Source organism: Carica papaya, chromosome 1, assembly GCF_054855325.1.
Source record: "Carica papaya isolate Zhongbai chromosome 1, ASM5485532v1, whole genome shotgun sequence".
NCBI classification, from domain to species: Eukaryota; Viridiplantae; Streptophyta; class Magnoliopsida; order Brassicales; family Caricaceae; genus Carica; species Carica papaya.
The window spans coordinates 14,872,550-14,885,491 of NC_142309.1; the positions used below are offsets into that span (position 1 = coordinate 14,872,550).

A 12,942-nucleotide genomic window follows, 5' to 3' on the forward strand; every position below is an offset into this window, starting at 1 on the left:
ACTGTTAGTGTAATAATAAATATATATACATAAATTGTTAATATAATAATATATATATATAAACTGGTAATATAATTTTAAGATATATGAATTCAACTTTGTTCTGATATCAAATGTAAGAAAATTTGATGTGGAAGTAATTTTTTTAATTGAATTCTACATATCTTAAGAAAAGAAAATACGATAAAAAGTTATAACTACATACCACTTGAAGATGATGTAGTCATAGCGTGATTGAGAGACCTCTTGATAAAATCTTTAATTCTCTGACTCATTTTTTCTCTCTATCTAACTATTATGCATAAGAATGAAGAACTCTAGCTGATGGAAGACTCAAATAAAAGGAAAATTTGTGTTTTTTTTATAGATGAAAGAGATGCCAAAATATATTCATGATAATTAAATGTGTTAATAACCATTCATATTATTATAATTTAATTCTTATAAAATAAAATAATTTTATAGTTTATTTTAAGATTACCTATTCTATTATTTTAGATGTCATTTTAGTTAATTTCAATTGTTATGAGTGGATAAAAAAAAATAAAACATTAAGTTAGTGGATTATCCACTTAATTATTAGAATTAATATAAAAAGTATAAAAGTAATGAAAAACTAAGAATAAAGATATTAAAAGAAAATGTAGATAAATTGAAAACTCATGGAGAGCAATCTATTATACAAGAAAATGAGAATAGATTAAAAATATATCAAGACAAACTATGTTATACTTAGAAAATCGGTTCAATTTATTCATTAAGTTTGAAATAATAGATTATGAGGTCAATATTACTTGGTTTCTAATCGCTATTTTCAGTTTTAAAAATTTTAAAAGTAAAAATGATTAAAAAACCAAATATTTAAAATATTGTTTTAATTTTTATATTATATTCAATTAAAAAATATTATCAATATTTAATTACATATGTTATATTTATATTACATTACTACTTAGATCTATTACATTAATTTAGTTTTTATATAATATACTGTAAACGATATCATATTACAATATATATATAATTTAAAAATATTCACTCTTTGTGGTCGAGTTTAAAATAATCAAACAAATTTGGTCGAATCGGTTTCTAATTTCTAATGAAATTTCATCTGCTCAATTGATTTTTTTTCCCCTTAAAGTTCAATTTTTTTATAAAAATAATTCAAACTGAACCTACCCAAGAAAAACCCAAATACACAGCTCTAAAAGTAAGAGCACAGAATGAATTGCAAAATTTTTAATTCTAAAAACTTTCTAGTGCTGCAAGCAACCTTTGAGCTTAAATTGTGTATTTCTGCATTTGGTGCAAACAATTTACTATCGTCGAAACGACCCCGTTTTGTCTGTTAGTTTTTATGTTTGTACGTACGTTTCACTGAAACGATAACAAGACAGGTGTCAATCGTCTGCAATGAGTCCGCACATCCCCTACGTACGACTCCTTTTTGAAAACCCATAAAATCACTACCCTGATTCGCATCATCGCTACAAGAGATTGCCACGTGGATAACGTTGAGACAGTTCGCCACGTGGCTATTATACAGAGCGAGTAGCTATCATTTCTTCCTTCAGCGCGTGTGCTCCAATCCATAAAAGGTTAAACGTGGACCTGAAGGTTCGATAAAGACAAGAAAAGATTTAGTGAATAAAAATTTACTTTCTTTTACCAATCGAAAGGGAAATTTACACAAGTCCACCGCTTTTCAACTCGAGAAATTCAGTTCCCTTGCTCGATAATCCCATTTCCCTCTTCAGATTTCTGAAAAATGGTGTAGAAGAAAAAATTAATTTGCAGGGACAAGCTCGGAAATCGCTTCTTTCTTTTGAAGATAATCTTCTTCGTTTTCTCTGGTATTTTCATCTCTCTCTAATGCCTTTTCCCCCCTTTCTCGCCAATTTTAGCACTCTCCATTATCGTGATATATTTTATACAAATATATTATATCTATGTTGTTTACTGGGTGATTATAAAATCCTCTTTCTCCTGGATAATAATCTTCCTGATTCTTGGACTTAAAAACCCTAGACGTTGTTAATTTAAATATTGTTGTTTGGTTCGCTTTGTGCGTATTTCAGTAGTGAAACGATATGCGTAGCGGCTGAATTTTTCGATATATTGTTTTCTAGGGAAAATGAAGGAACCTGAAAAGAGCGCAGGGAAAGCCGTGTGTGGGGAGACTACTGTCGCAGCAGAACTGGGTAATTCTCTGGACGCAGATCCCAAAACTCTAAAAGACGAATCCGAAGCTCCCAGGTTGTCGTCTTGTGGGGTTTTAGTTGAAAATTCCCGAGAAAATGGGGTTAGGGTTTCTACAAATGGTAAGGAAGTTTTGGATGATCGCTTGGATGGGAAAGTCGTTGAGACAGATAAGACCAGGGTTCTCGAAACTGAAATTTCGGTCGGGAACAATTTTGGGTCGAGCGGTGAAGAGGTGGGGCTGGAAGACTCTGAGATGAATGGAGTCTCCTCTTTGTTGAAAATGCGAGAAGGTGGTGAAAGAAAAGGGTTTGGCTCTTTCATAGATGCCTTGGACGAGAAAGAAGAAATGGGTAATGAAAAGGTTGTGCCAGCTGGTCTTACTTCCAGTGGCAATGGTGTTTCCTTTTTAGTGGATATTACTGGTAGTATGAATAATATTGCTGACAATGAAAGTAGAGATTTTGATGACAAAGAGGATATGAATGGGGACTTTGAGCAGACGAGTGAAAGAAAAGATGGGCAAGGAGATGAAGTGGGTGATGAAGGATACGAGTTTCATGTTGGTGATTTTGTGTGGGGTAAAATTAGGAGTCATCCATGGTGGCCAGGGCAGATATATGATTTGTCGGATGCATCAGATTTTGCATTGAAGGTAAAACAGAAAGGTAGGCTGCTTGTTGCTTACTTCGGGGACGGAACTTTTGCTTGGTGCCATCCGTCACAATTGATACCTTTTGAGGATAATTTTGAAGAGATGTCAAAGATGAGTAATTCCAGGAATTTCATCAATGCTGTACAGAAGGCAGTTGATGAGATGGGTCGACAGGTGGAGTTGTTGTTAACTTGCTCTTGCGTGCCAAAAGAGAATTTAAATGGAACTAAGAGACCATTAGCTGAGAATGCTGGTATCAAGGAAGGAATTGCTGTGCCAGAAGGTGGAACACGAAAGCTTGCAGAATCTTTATTTCAACCCACCAAAATTCTTGCTGAGGTGAGACACCTTGCAAAGGGTGCTTCTCTGACTAATTTTCTTGAATATGCGGTGTTGAAGAGCCAGCTATCAGCATTTTACAGAACCAAGGGAGGCTATCAATTGCCAGTTTACCATGAACCTCATTTGATTTCAGGTCTTGAAGAAGAAGAAACAGATTCTGGCATTAACAGAAGTGATGAGTATAATGCAATGGAAGTGCCAATTCAAGGGCCAGTTGAAGAAGATTGGATTTCTTCTTTTGTGGACCTTAAATTTGAAAAAACCTGCCAAAGCTTGTTGCATCAGTGCTCTGGTGTGTCGGAAGATGGGCGGCACCAAAGAAGAAAGCAGAAAAGCATTGCTGAAATTATGGAAGGAGAGAAAATTGTGCAGGCAAAAAAGGAGGGTTCTGGGGGTAAAGAAGCATCATCATCCGTTAGCAAGAAGAGGAAAGGCAGCAGTGAGGCTGATGGCAACCTGAGTGCCACATCTATGTCTGCCCCCAGGAAAAAGAAAGTGACTGAGCTTTCAGGATCTCATACAGCTACAGAGAGTGCTGTTAGCAGTGTTGAAAATGATGGAGGTGGACCAAAGGAAAAAGTTCAGGGTGGCCCTTCAACAAGGGGAAGGAGGAGCAAAGATTCCACTTTGGAAAATACTACTGGTGGGTCCAAAGAAGAAACTTATATGAGCCATGAGTGTGCTACCAGGGAAGGTCCATCAACACGGGGAAGGAAAAAGGAAGGCTCCACTTCGGGAAATGATGGTATAGGGGACAAAACAGAAACTAGTGACAACCCAGTGTCTAAGTTAAAAAAGAAGAAGCAGCAGGGGGATAATTCTACATTTCAAGAGAATGATCGTAAAGCCAATGAACAAACTGAGAGGGATCATTTTCCAAGGGAAAGGAAGAAGAGTAGATACTTGTCCCCTCCTTATACAGACCCAAATCAGAGTCATGTTCGGTCAGGGGATCGGACGACTAAATCTGTTGATGACCTAATTGGGTCTCCTCCAATTTTGAAGGCTAGTGCTGAAGCTTCCAGTAAGAAAATTTCCAAAGAACTTGATGGGCACAAGAAAACAGATAATTTAAGTCCTCAAACACCAAAAGAGGATCAGAATGAGGCCATTGATTCATCAAAAGTCAAGGCATCTGTAAACAAAGTGGTAACCAAGATCCGGTCAGTAGCTCTTAGTCCTCAATATGTAAAGGAAGATAGCTCTATTGATATGGTTGAAGATTTCCTGTCTGCTTTTAGAAGCTCAATCTATCGCAATGGGTCCAACTACAAAATGTACAATCAGAGTACCAGAAAGAGAAAATTGGTAGACTCTGAACCTGAATCCTCAGGAGTAGACCAGAATCAGACTGAACAGAGATCCCTTGAATGCCATGCCACGAGGGTAAAGATAAAAAAGAGTGAAAAAACAAAAACAGAGAAGATCAAATGCAAGCAAGCTTCTAAGGGATTGGATTTGGAAACAAATGAGTTAGAAACTAATGGGCAAGATCCATCTGCGGAACTCTTTGTGACTTTTGGCCCAGGTTCATCCTTACCATCCAAGAATGATCTAATCACGATATATGAGAAGTATGGACCTCTGGACAAAGAGGAAACTGGGATGTTCCATGACAACTGTGCTCGTTTGGTATTTCTCAGGAGCTCTGATGCCACCAAAGCATTTAACAGCTCGCAAAGTGCCAGTCCATTTGGAGCCACCTCAAAAGTAACTTTCCATCTCTGTGTTAAGTCTGCTGCATCCAAGGTTCGAGAGCTTAAGGACATACCCAATCCAAAGCCTTCTCCTAGGTCTAAGGAGAGAGATAAGATTGTACCCAATTCAAAACCTTCTCTATCATATTCCAAAGAAGGAGGCAAGACTGAGAACAAACCATCTGCTTCAAGATCAAACGATGGTGAAGGCTCGCAGCTTGATTACATTAGGCAGAAACTGGAGATGATGACTTCAATGCTGGAAAAATCAGATGGAAAAATGTCTCAGCAGATTAAATCCAAGTTGGAGGCTGAAATGAAAGGGCTTTTGAAGGAGGTAAGCACAATGGTTGAGTCTTCATCCTAGGATTTTTAGGGGTTCCAGGACCAGGACACATTTACTTGGAGATTCAATATGCAGGTGTAGGGCAATATAATGCATTTAGAGTGGTTTGCCTGGTAGGTATAAGCGGTAAGCCATGGTTCTGTATTTTAATGACAAACTTGGGTTGGTTTTGTTCGCGAAGTTGTAACTAGCTGCAATATGCTTTTATCATGTTTACAGAGATAAAAATAAACATTCAGGCGTCTCTCTCTCTCTCTCTCAGAATTTTATTACAATTCCCAGCTTTTGGAATCAGGATTTATTTGTGTTAGATTCACTAAATATAACACAGCGGATTTTATTCTGATGAATCTAATATAAATTGACTACTGGGTAGCTATTATGTACTAGAATCTATCCAAAGTTTTAAGGTGATGCATGGAAGTCTAGTATTTGACTTTAACTTGCTGCCATTGAGACTTGTTCTTGATCATGTTGGATATGGGTGGTTATACTTCATCAATATGAGATTTGGATCTAGTGGAGTGCCTCATGCTGATGCAGGATGTCTTGCCATCAGTATTACTTTCAGATCGGGAGCTCCTGCTATTCCTTTGATGCCTCGGCTTTATTTGATTTATTGACTAAGTCCCTTTAAAGAAGTGAAATGTGATGGTAAGTTGCGATGCTGTAATTCATCCTTCTTCTCCAGTGGATAAATTATCCATCTCCAAACTGTTAGAATCAAGCCTGGAAGTCACCATTTCAATTGCAACCTCAGATTACTATTTCAAGTCACTGTGATGACCCCTCAATGGTTTAGTATCAAATGCACATACATGAATATCTGCTAGCTTAACTTCACTTCTTATATAACATCTGAATATCCGAATCTCTGATCATGAAATTGCTTATCGATGGCAATCTCTCTCTACAAATTCTTGGTTTTGACCATCAAAATTACTTCCCACATGTAGTTACCGGTTGTTTACTCTATTGACAATCTGTTTAATGCCCCAATTTCACTTATTTATCTTAGCTTTTGTGGTGCAATCACTCAATTGAAGAACCTGCTCCAACTGGCATAAAAACTCCTACAGAAAATTTTTCTCCCTTTGTTTCTAGAATTGTGGAGGAATTCTATTTTCATCACAGGCATGATTTATGTGAAGCTATTTTGCTGGTGATCCAGTCTCTATCACTTGCATGGTATTTGTATTCGCTAGTTTCAACTGATTGGTAAGTGTGTGGTTTTACGACAAGGAACTAAATGATGCATTACATGGTCTTGTGTTTTTAGCATATTAGAATTTTCTTGCCTGCTGACGGTAAATTAGATTATTTGTTATTTGGTCAAAGTTGTGTTTATATAAAGAATGCGCAACAAAAGAGTTTTCTTCTTACTGTTTCACAGCCGGAATCGTTGCTAGAAATAGTGAAGTATTATCATGGAAGTTGGACTTTGCTTAGATCCTAGCAGCTGTATATTGATTACATATTCTGTTTCTTGTCAAAGATCATCTCACTTGATTAACAAACTAATAAATGTTTTTTGTTGCATCAACGAGTATACAATATACAAGAAAGGTAAAAATGTAAATTTCATTTAAGAACCTTATGCAATATACAAGACATACCTGTACGGTTATTCAATTCCCTATTTTTTCTCATTATTTGTTCTCTCACCTTGCTGCTTTGCTTTGCAACTCCACTGGCTTCACCAGCTTGTTAGCACTAGATTCATAAGGATGATATTAATCAAAGCGATCAAAGTTTATTTCTTAATTGAATACATGTTTTTGTGTGTTTTTTACTTTTTTTTTTTTTTGAAAGTACTAAACCTATTATTTTTTTAACTGATACGTTTAATTTATAATTAAATATAAGTTCGAATATGTCAGGAAAAAATAAAAGATGATGGGTTATTCCTCCAATATATAACACTTAATATATGACCCACAAAATATTTAAAAGTTGGCTTTGTACGCTATAGTTTCTGATGATAATGAAATAGATTACCATGTGAAATTGGAATTTAATCATCCAGATCTTGATGATGAGGACGAGTAATGGATGCATGAAAGAATATTGCGCTTAATTGCTCAGCTGGTTTAACCAGTCTCTGCATTTTACGTTTCATTTCGAAAAAAATTTTATAAGCACGAGAAGTATGTGACCTAATATTGGGCAATTTTTGTTGTCAATTACAAGATTGGAACTGGCCAGAAGATGAAAGAACATGATGAGGATTAAACAAATGCTAGTAGAGGTGAGATGTTCACGCCTATCAACTGTGCATATCTCACTTTTCTACTATGATTGAAAAAAAATTTCTTTAATGTTTATGCGTCCTGAACTCCATAAATAAATCTAATGACTCTTATGTAGGACTTAATAACAGTGTCCAGCTTGCACGTGGTCAAGCCCCATTTAGGGAAGTGTATAGACATATCCAACTACGACCTGCTTGCAAGAGCCTGCACCGAAAGTTAACTGAGGGCATGCCCACTGGTTCCATACATAGATGGAGCCTATGCAAGAAATGCAGAGGCGTCAACTCTATCCTGCCTTACAACGCTCTTAGTCTATAAGAGGCCATCACAAAGGTGACAATAGCCACGAGTTACTCCATCACACCTCTTTGAGGTCAAGAACGTGCCTGAGTAGTATCTCTGGTAGCCAACTGCTCTTTCTATTTTTTATAGTAGAAACCATACTCTATGAATGTTGTTTATACGAAATATTCAAAAAAAAAAATTACTTATTGTAATTTGTACAACTTTAATTGATAACGGACCAGCTTAAACACTGAGATGATATTCAAAACTCTCAATACTATTAGCCTACCCACCCAACTCAAATGGTACAGGGTACCTTTGGGATGATTCTTGGACTAGGGTTCCTCTCCATCACCTACAGTAGCCCGAGGCCTGCTCACTTATCAATGGCCTCTGAACAAAGAAAAAAGAAAAGAAAACAAAAAATCCCAGTAACATCAAGATTAATCACAATGTGACATCGCTAAAAAAATAGTTGGGAGAGAACATCAACAGTGATATCCATGTATTGATACAAGTGGAATAACAACAGTCACCTCCGTGTGTTCGTATTATTCGACTAACAACTACAAGCCTGTGAGCAATGACCTTCCACCCAAAACCGTCACTTGCAAATAATTATACACAGGAAATTTGTTACCAACTCATGCAAGAAAGGGCACCCAACTGAAACATACAAATTATTTACAACCAGATGAATAACTCAGAAATCCCTTGGCTAAATGCGTGCTCCTCAGTTGAACAAGCGTGCAGAAGTGAAAAAAAGAATGCAGAAAAAGTCACATCCCAAATAAGTAACAGCAAAATCCATATCCCACCAAATATTTATCTAGTTCAAATCTCTCAACAAACTAAAACAAATTCCTGGAAATAAAACTAGTCATCGACTGGGTCCTCAGGAGTTTCTTCTGCACTGCGTTTGATTGTGACGACAGGGCGCCCAGCATGCTTCATGCAGAATTCACTTACAGTTCCAACAAAAACCCTACCGAAGTACACACTGTTAATTGTGGAAGCAATAGCTCTCAGTACACAGAAAGCAAAATTTTCAATTACAAATAGCACGGGCACAATTATGATGCACTAGTTCCAATAACAATGTTTCCGATAACATCTTATGTTGAAAGAAAAAAACAGGCTTTTGTCATTCTTCCATTTATATAAATTACTGCCCCCCAGGGCTAACAGCTTATTAGTTACTTCCCTCCCACTCAAAGGCACACAATTGCTCGCAAAAGCTTTGTAGCAAAATATCCTACCTCAAAGATATAAATAAAATGCCCAATTCACCAGTAAACTTTTAATAATAAGAAGACAAAAGGAAAAACAACAGAAAATTTCATCAGCAAAGCAAATACGTGAGACTATCAGCAGTAACAAAAGACCAAGCATCTACTTAAACAAGAGGAACTGGACCTTTGAAAAGGACCAAGACCACGACTTCCCACCACCAGTAAATCTGGGCAGACTCGTTTCACTTCATGGCAAATCACTTCTTTCGGGTCGCCGTGCTTGATCCATGCTTCACAGGCAACCTACAATCATGCCAACAAAAACATAAACTATGTCTTGTGATGCAAATGCCTAGCTTCTCCACAAAGCAAATCACATATCATGATCTATAGGTTTGACACGTTTAAAGTGTCTATAGAGGGAAAGAGAGAGGCCTACTTTCTAAGTGTCTGTCCTGTGTGTTCTTTTGGCTGGTTCTGTCAAACACACAGTTTCCCTCACCAAGGAAGTTCTTGGTGATTAAATAATCCTAAAAGGTGAACTTCAGGGCATTTTAAGGCTGAAACAGTGATGGCAGAAGCCTATTCTTTTTCTCTCTTTGATTTGAAGACTTAAAAACTGTTTCTTCAAAGCTCCTTGTGAGATCTTTAAAGTGAGAGGCCATAACTGTTGGGTCAGAAAGCACAAGAGCAAGGATAAGATCCTCTTCTCGGCAAGAACAAGGCAAATATTTGGATATGAGGTAGCAGAATGAAGGTGGCACAGGGAGGATCCTGGTCAAAAGGGCACAGATTCTGGTGGTGGTAGAGATTTCTGATGGCAACAGAGCAAGCATGTACTCTCAATCTGTCAAATGCCAGAAAGAATGTTCAAGATAAGCTTATCACTCGGAGTTAGGTGAAGAACCAATTAAAGAAATTTAGAATAAGCAGAACTTTGGTAGGATTAAAGGGGTCTAGCACGTCCAACTTACTGACAAGGCTAGAGGACAAATTGGTGTTGGTGCATCCTAAGACCACTGATGCCATTGCTAACAGCACCAAATGATACCTATACTTCTCAGTGCCAATGGATGTATGGTCAAAGGAGAAACTACTAATTTGAATTTCAAAGATGCCCCAAGTGATGAAAAAGAAGCAGCAGTACTGGGCCTTGATGCTGTGTTAAAAAGCCCACTCCTATTGAGCAAATTCTCAGGTATCATTTGTTTGAGAACTTGTGCAATTTTTTTCCTTTCTGTTTACAGTTGAAGATGGTGTTTTTTACTGTAGCATGACCTAGAAGTGAGTTTCGTTACAATAAGAAGAATTTATTTGTTCAAAGGAACAGTACTTTATTTTCTTTAAGTTGAATGGAATATGGTGTTTGTTCGAGCTGGAGCTAAGACTAGAAAGACCAAAACAACCACCCTATTGGAGACAGGTATATGGATTATTAGTTGAAGAGCTGGTGAAAATTCTACAGCCTTGGCCCATACCAGTTCCTTCCCACAGGGTCCCAAAGCTAAGGGATATTTAATAAGGGGCCCAAACTGAAGGAATACAATTCTTCATCTCGTCATCATTAGAAGGATGAGTTGTTTTGGCATCAGCAACTCCAGCTAGTATGCATCAGAGACATGATAATCAGGAAGGATTTTTTTTTTTCAAAACAGAAGTCAGGAAGGAGTCGATGTTAGAGCCTACTCGTAAAATCACTAAAAATTCTCCATCATTTTTCCCCAAATTCTGTTTTATTCATGGGACAAAGATATCCAACTCTGATTGCAGATAAGGGCCTATATTGTTATCTCAATTTTAGACCTCAATTTTGTCTATAGTGTTGGTCACCCTGTGAACAACTATGAGGAAGCCGGGTGGTGCAAACTTGAGTAAAAATTTTGTGAGCTGATGTCGTTAAGCTGCTTCGTAGTCTGAACAGGAAAAAGGGTCCAATTACATAATGATCAGCATCTAGAAGCTTCCTGAGTTGTCCGTGGAGCTTTTGAAGGCTTTGGATGACAAGCTTGATTAGGACCTAGGTTTGCTTTCAGTTATTTAGCAAGGAAATCAAAGTATAGAAGATTTCAATAAAGAGTTGGAAAAGTTAGAAGTCTCAGTTAATTATGGTTGTGCAATTGGAGCCAGGGGTCTTAGCAAGAGTTGTGGCAAATAATAATATGGTAGAAGCTTCTGAGTGCGGGGATTTGGAATGTTTTGGTCTTTGGGCAATTGGACCTTCGAATGGGATTTCTGAACTTTTTATGTATTACAGAAAGCTACCATGAGATCATTGTACCTCTTGTGAGTTCAAGTCTAGTGGCTCAGTTGGTTCCTGGGCTTCTAATGGGCCCGAGAAAAACAATATGTTGAGAGAGGATCTTGATGCTGTTTGGCAGATACAAAATCTTCATTGGAGCTGTGAGTTCTAGGGAATTTGGAGAACCTTGTTGATCGCTGAATCAAGTTGATTTGACCTTGGTGCGTAGTCTACAGAAACCAGTAACAAAGGGAGAATTCCACCTTCTACAAGACATTTTTTGGTCTCTGTAGCTCAAGTAAGCTCCAAAGCTTATCTGGAAACCTTTGCTTTGGCTACTTCTCTTGCATTAATGAGGTAATAAATGGAATCTTAGTCTCTTCAGATTTGAGAAATAATAACATATGGTGCATGGCTCTGATGATATGGTGAGAGCTAGAGAAAGGGAAAGAAAATTGTAAGTTATGCAAGCTACAGAACTGTGAGGCTCAGACATTTTAAGGATTGGTCATACAGTACCAGGACATTTTTTCTTGGCCATACTTCTAATAAGAGATGGGCTTTAGCCTAAAAGATTTGAATGTGGACCTTAAGGAGACATCATAAGAGGATAGAGTTAAGAAGCTTGACCAGGTTGGAATTAGCAAATTGATGACTAAGGAAGGGAATCAAAACAAGAAATTCTTCTAAATATTGGCCAGCAACCACCACAAATAATTTTGTTCTTAGCTTGATGGTGTGGGTATTTGAGTTTGATGCTGATAATGGTTTGAAGGAAAGCAGTTAGCAGCTTTTATAATGAGTTATATTAAGAGACAACGTAAGTTGGATTACTTAGAGTTTAATCTAACGAATCATATAACTAGAGTTTGGATGGAATGACTTTCTTAGAGGAGGAGATTCTTGCTGTTTCATCAAGTTGCAATGAAACAGGGGCCCCATTTTTTATTTCCCCCAGTCCAATTGTGACACACGGAAGATTTACTTAAGATGTTGAGAAGTTTATAGTGTTGAAGAATTTGTTGCTAGCAAGATTACCCTTAACTACCCTTGTAGGCAGTATTAACAAGTTGAATGCTGAAGTTTCAGCCAAAGCAGAGGTTTTTATAGTCTTTTTTGAAAGGCACCAAACACTTCGTGTAATTTTTCTTTATATAGCCAACGAGGTAGTGGATTCAATCCTAAAATTAGCAGAGAGGTTTGTTATGTAAGCTGGTCATAGACAAAATTCGTGACTAATGCCTCTAGGTACTTTTTACTATACCTGTTACCGCGAATGCACTACAGAAATAGATTATGCAAAGAATCATAAGGTGCAGATTGAGTGCATTTGTTTTTAGGTCGACAGAGGTCCTCTTGAATTTTTCAAGTCATATCTGGGGGCCTCAAAGACCAAAGCTCCCTTGTCTCACCAATTCATCTTGGTAATGGAAGTTTCAAATAGGTGGAATGTTTCGAAGAGTCCATTCTGCAGGCTTTTCAAGTCTTATGTGCTGAGGGAAGGGAGGGACAAATAACTTGTTTTTTGCTAAGTGACTTGCTTTTTTCTAAGTCCAGGAAGGAGATTTTGCTACATTTAGATGCTTGTTGGTTTGCTTTCACAAAGTCTCAGGATTGAGAATCAAGATGGAAATTGTAGATGGCTGTGGTTGACAAGGAAAGGAAGTATAGGTGGAAGAGTATGTGCAGATTCTT

At 37.3% G+C, this 12,942-nt stretch overlaps 2 protein-coding genes across 2 annotated transcripts in view; one reads left to right on the plus strand and one right to left on the minus strand.

The window, feature by feature from the left end:
- The first annotated feature begins 1,661 nt into the window (after positions 1-1,661).
- On the plus strand, positions 1,662-5,483 carry LOC110826162 (PWWP domain-containing protein 6-like). Its single transcript, XM_022056761.2, has 2 exons — positions 1,662-1,853; positions 2,130-5,483. Exon 2 carries the CDS (start codon positions 2,135-2,137, stop codon positions 5,258-5,260), a length of 3,126 nt encoding a protein of 1,041 aa, XP_021912453.2. The 5' UTR covers positions 1,662-1,853; positions 2,130-2,134; the 3' UTR covers positions 5,261-5,483.
- Positions 5,484-8,260: 2,777 nt separating this feature from the next.
- LOC148270354 (Adenine nucleotide alpha hydrolases-like superfamily protein) overlaps positions 8,261-12,942 on the minus strand; it is a 38,141-nt gene continuing 33,459 nt past the window's right edge. The window contains exons 3-4 of the mRNA XM_088220374.1: positions 9,193-9,311; positions 8,261-8,761 (exon numbers count right to left, since the gene is read on the minus strand). Of these exons, the coding sequence (XP_088076500.1) occupies positions 8,653-8,761; positions 9,193-9,311 (228 nt within the window). The 3' untranslated portion in view covers positions 8,261-8,652. The remainder of the gene's footprint in view (positions 8,762-9,192; positions 9,312-12,942) is intronic.

Excerpts from the sequence above, each read along its gene's own strand:
- LOC110826162 (XM_022056761.2), top strand. The coding sequence starts at position 2,135 with ATGAAGGAACCTGAAAAGAGCGCAGGGAAAGCCGTGTGTGGGGAGACT.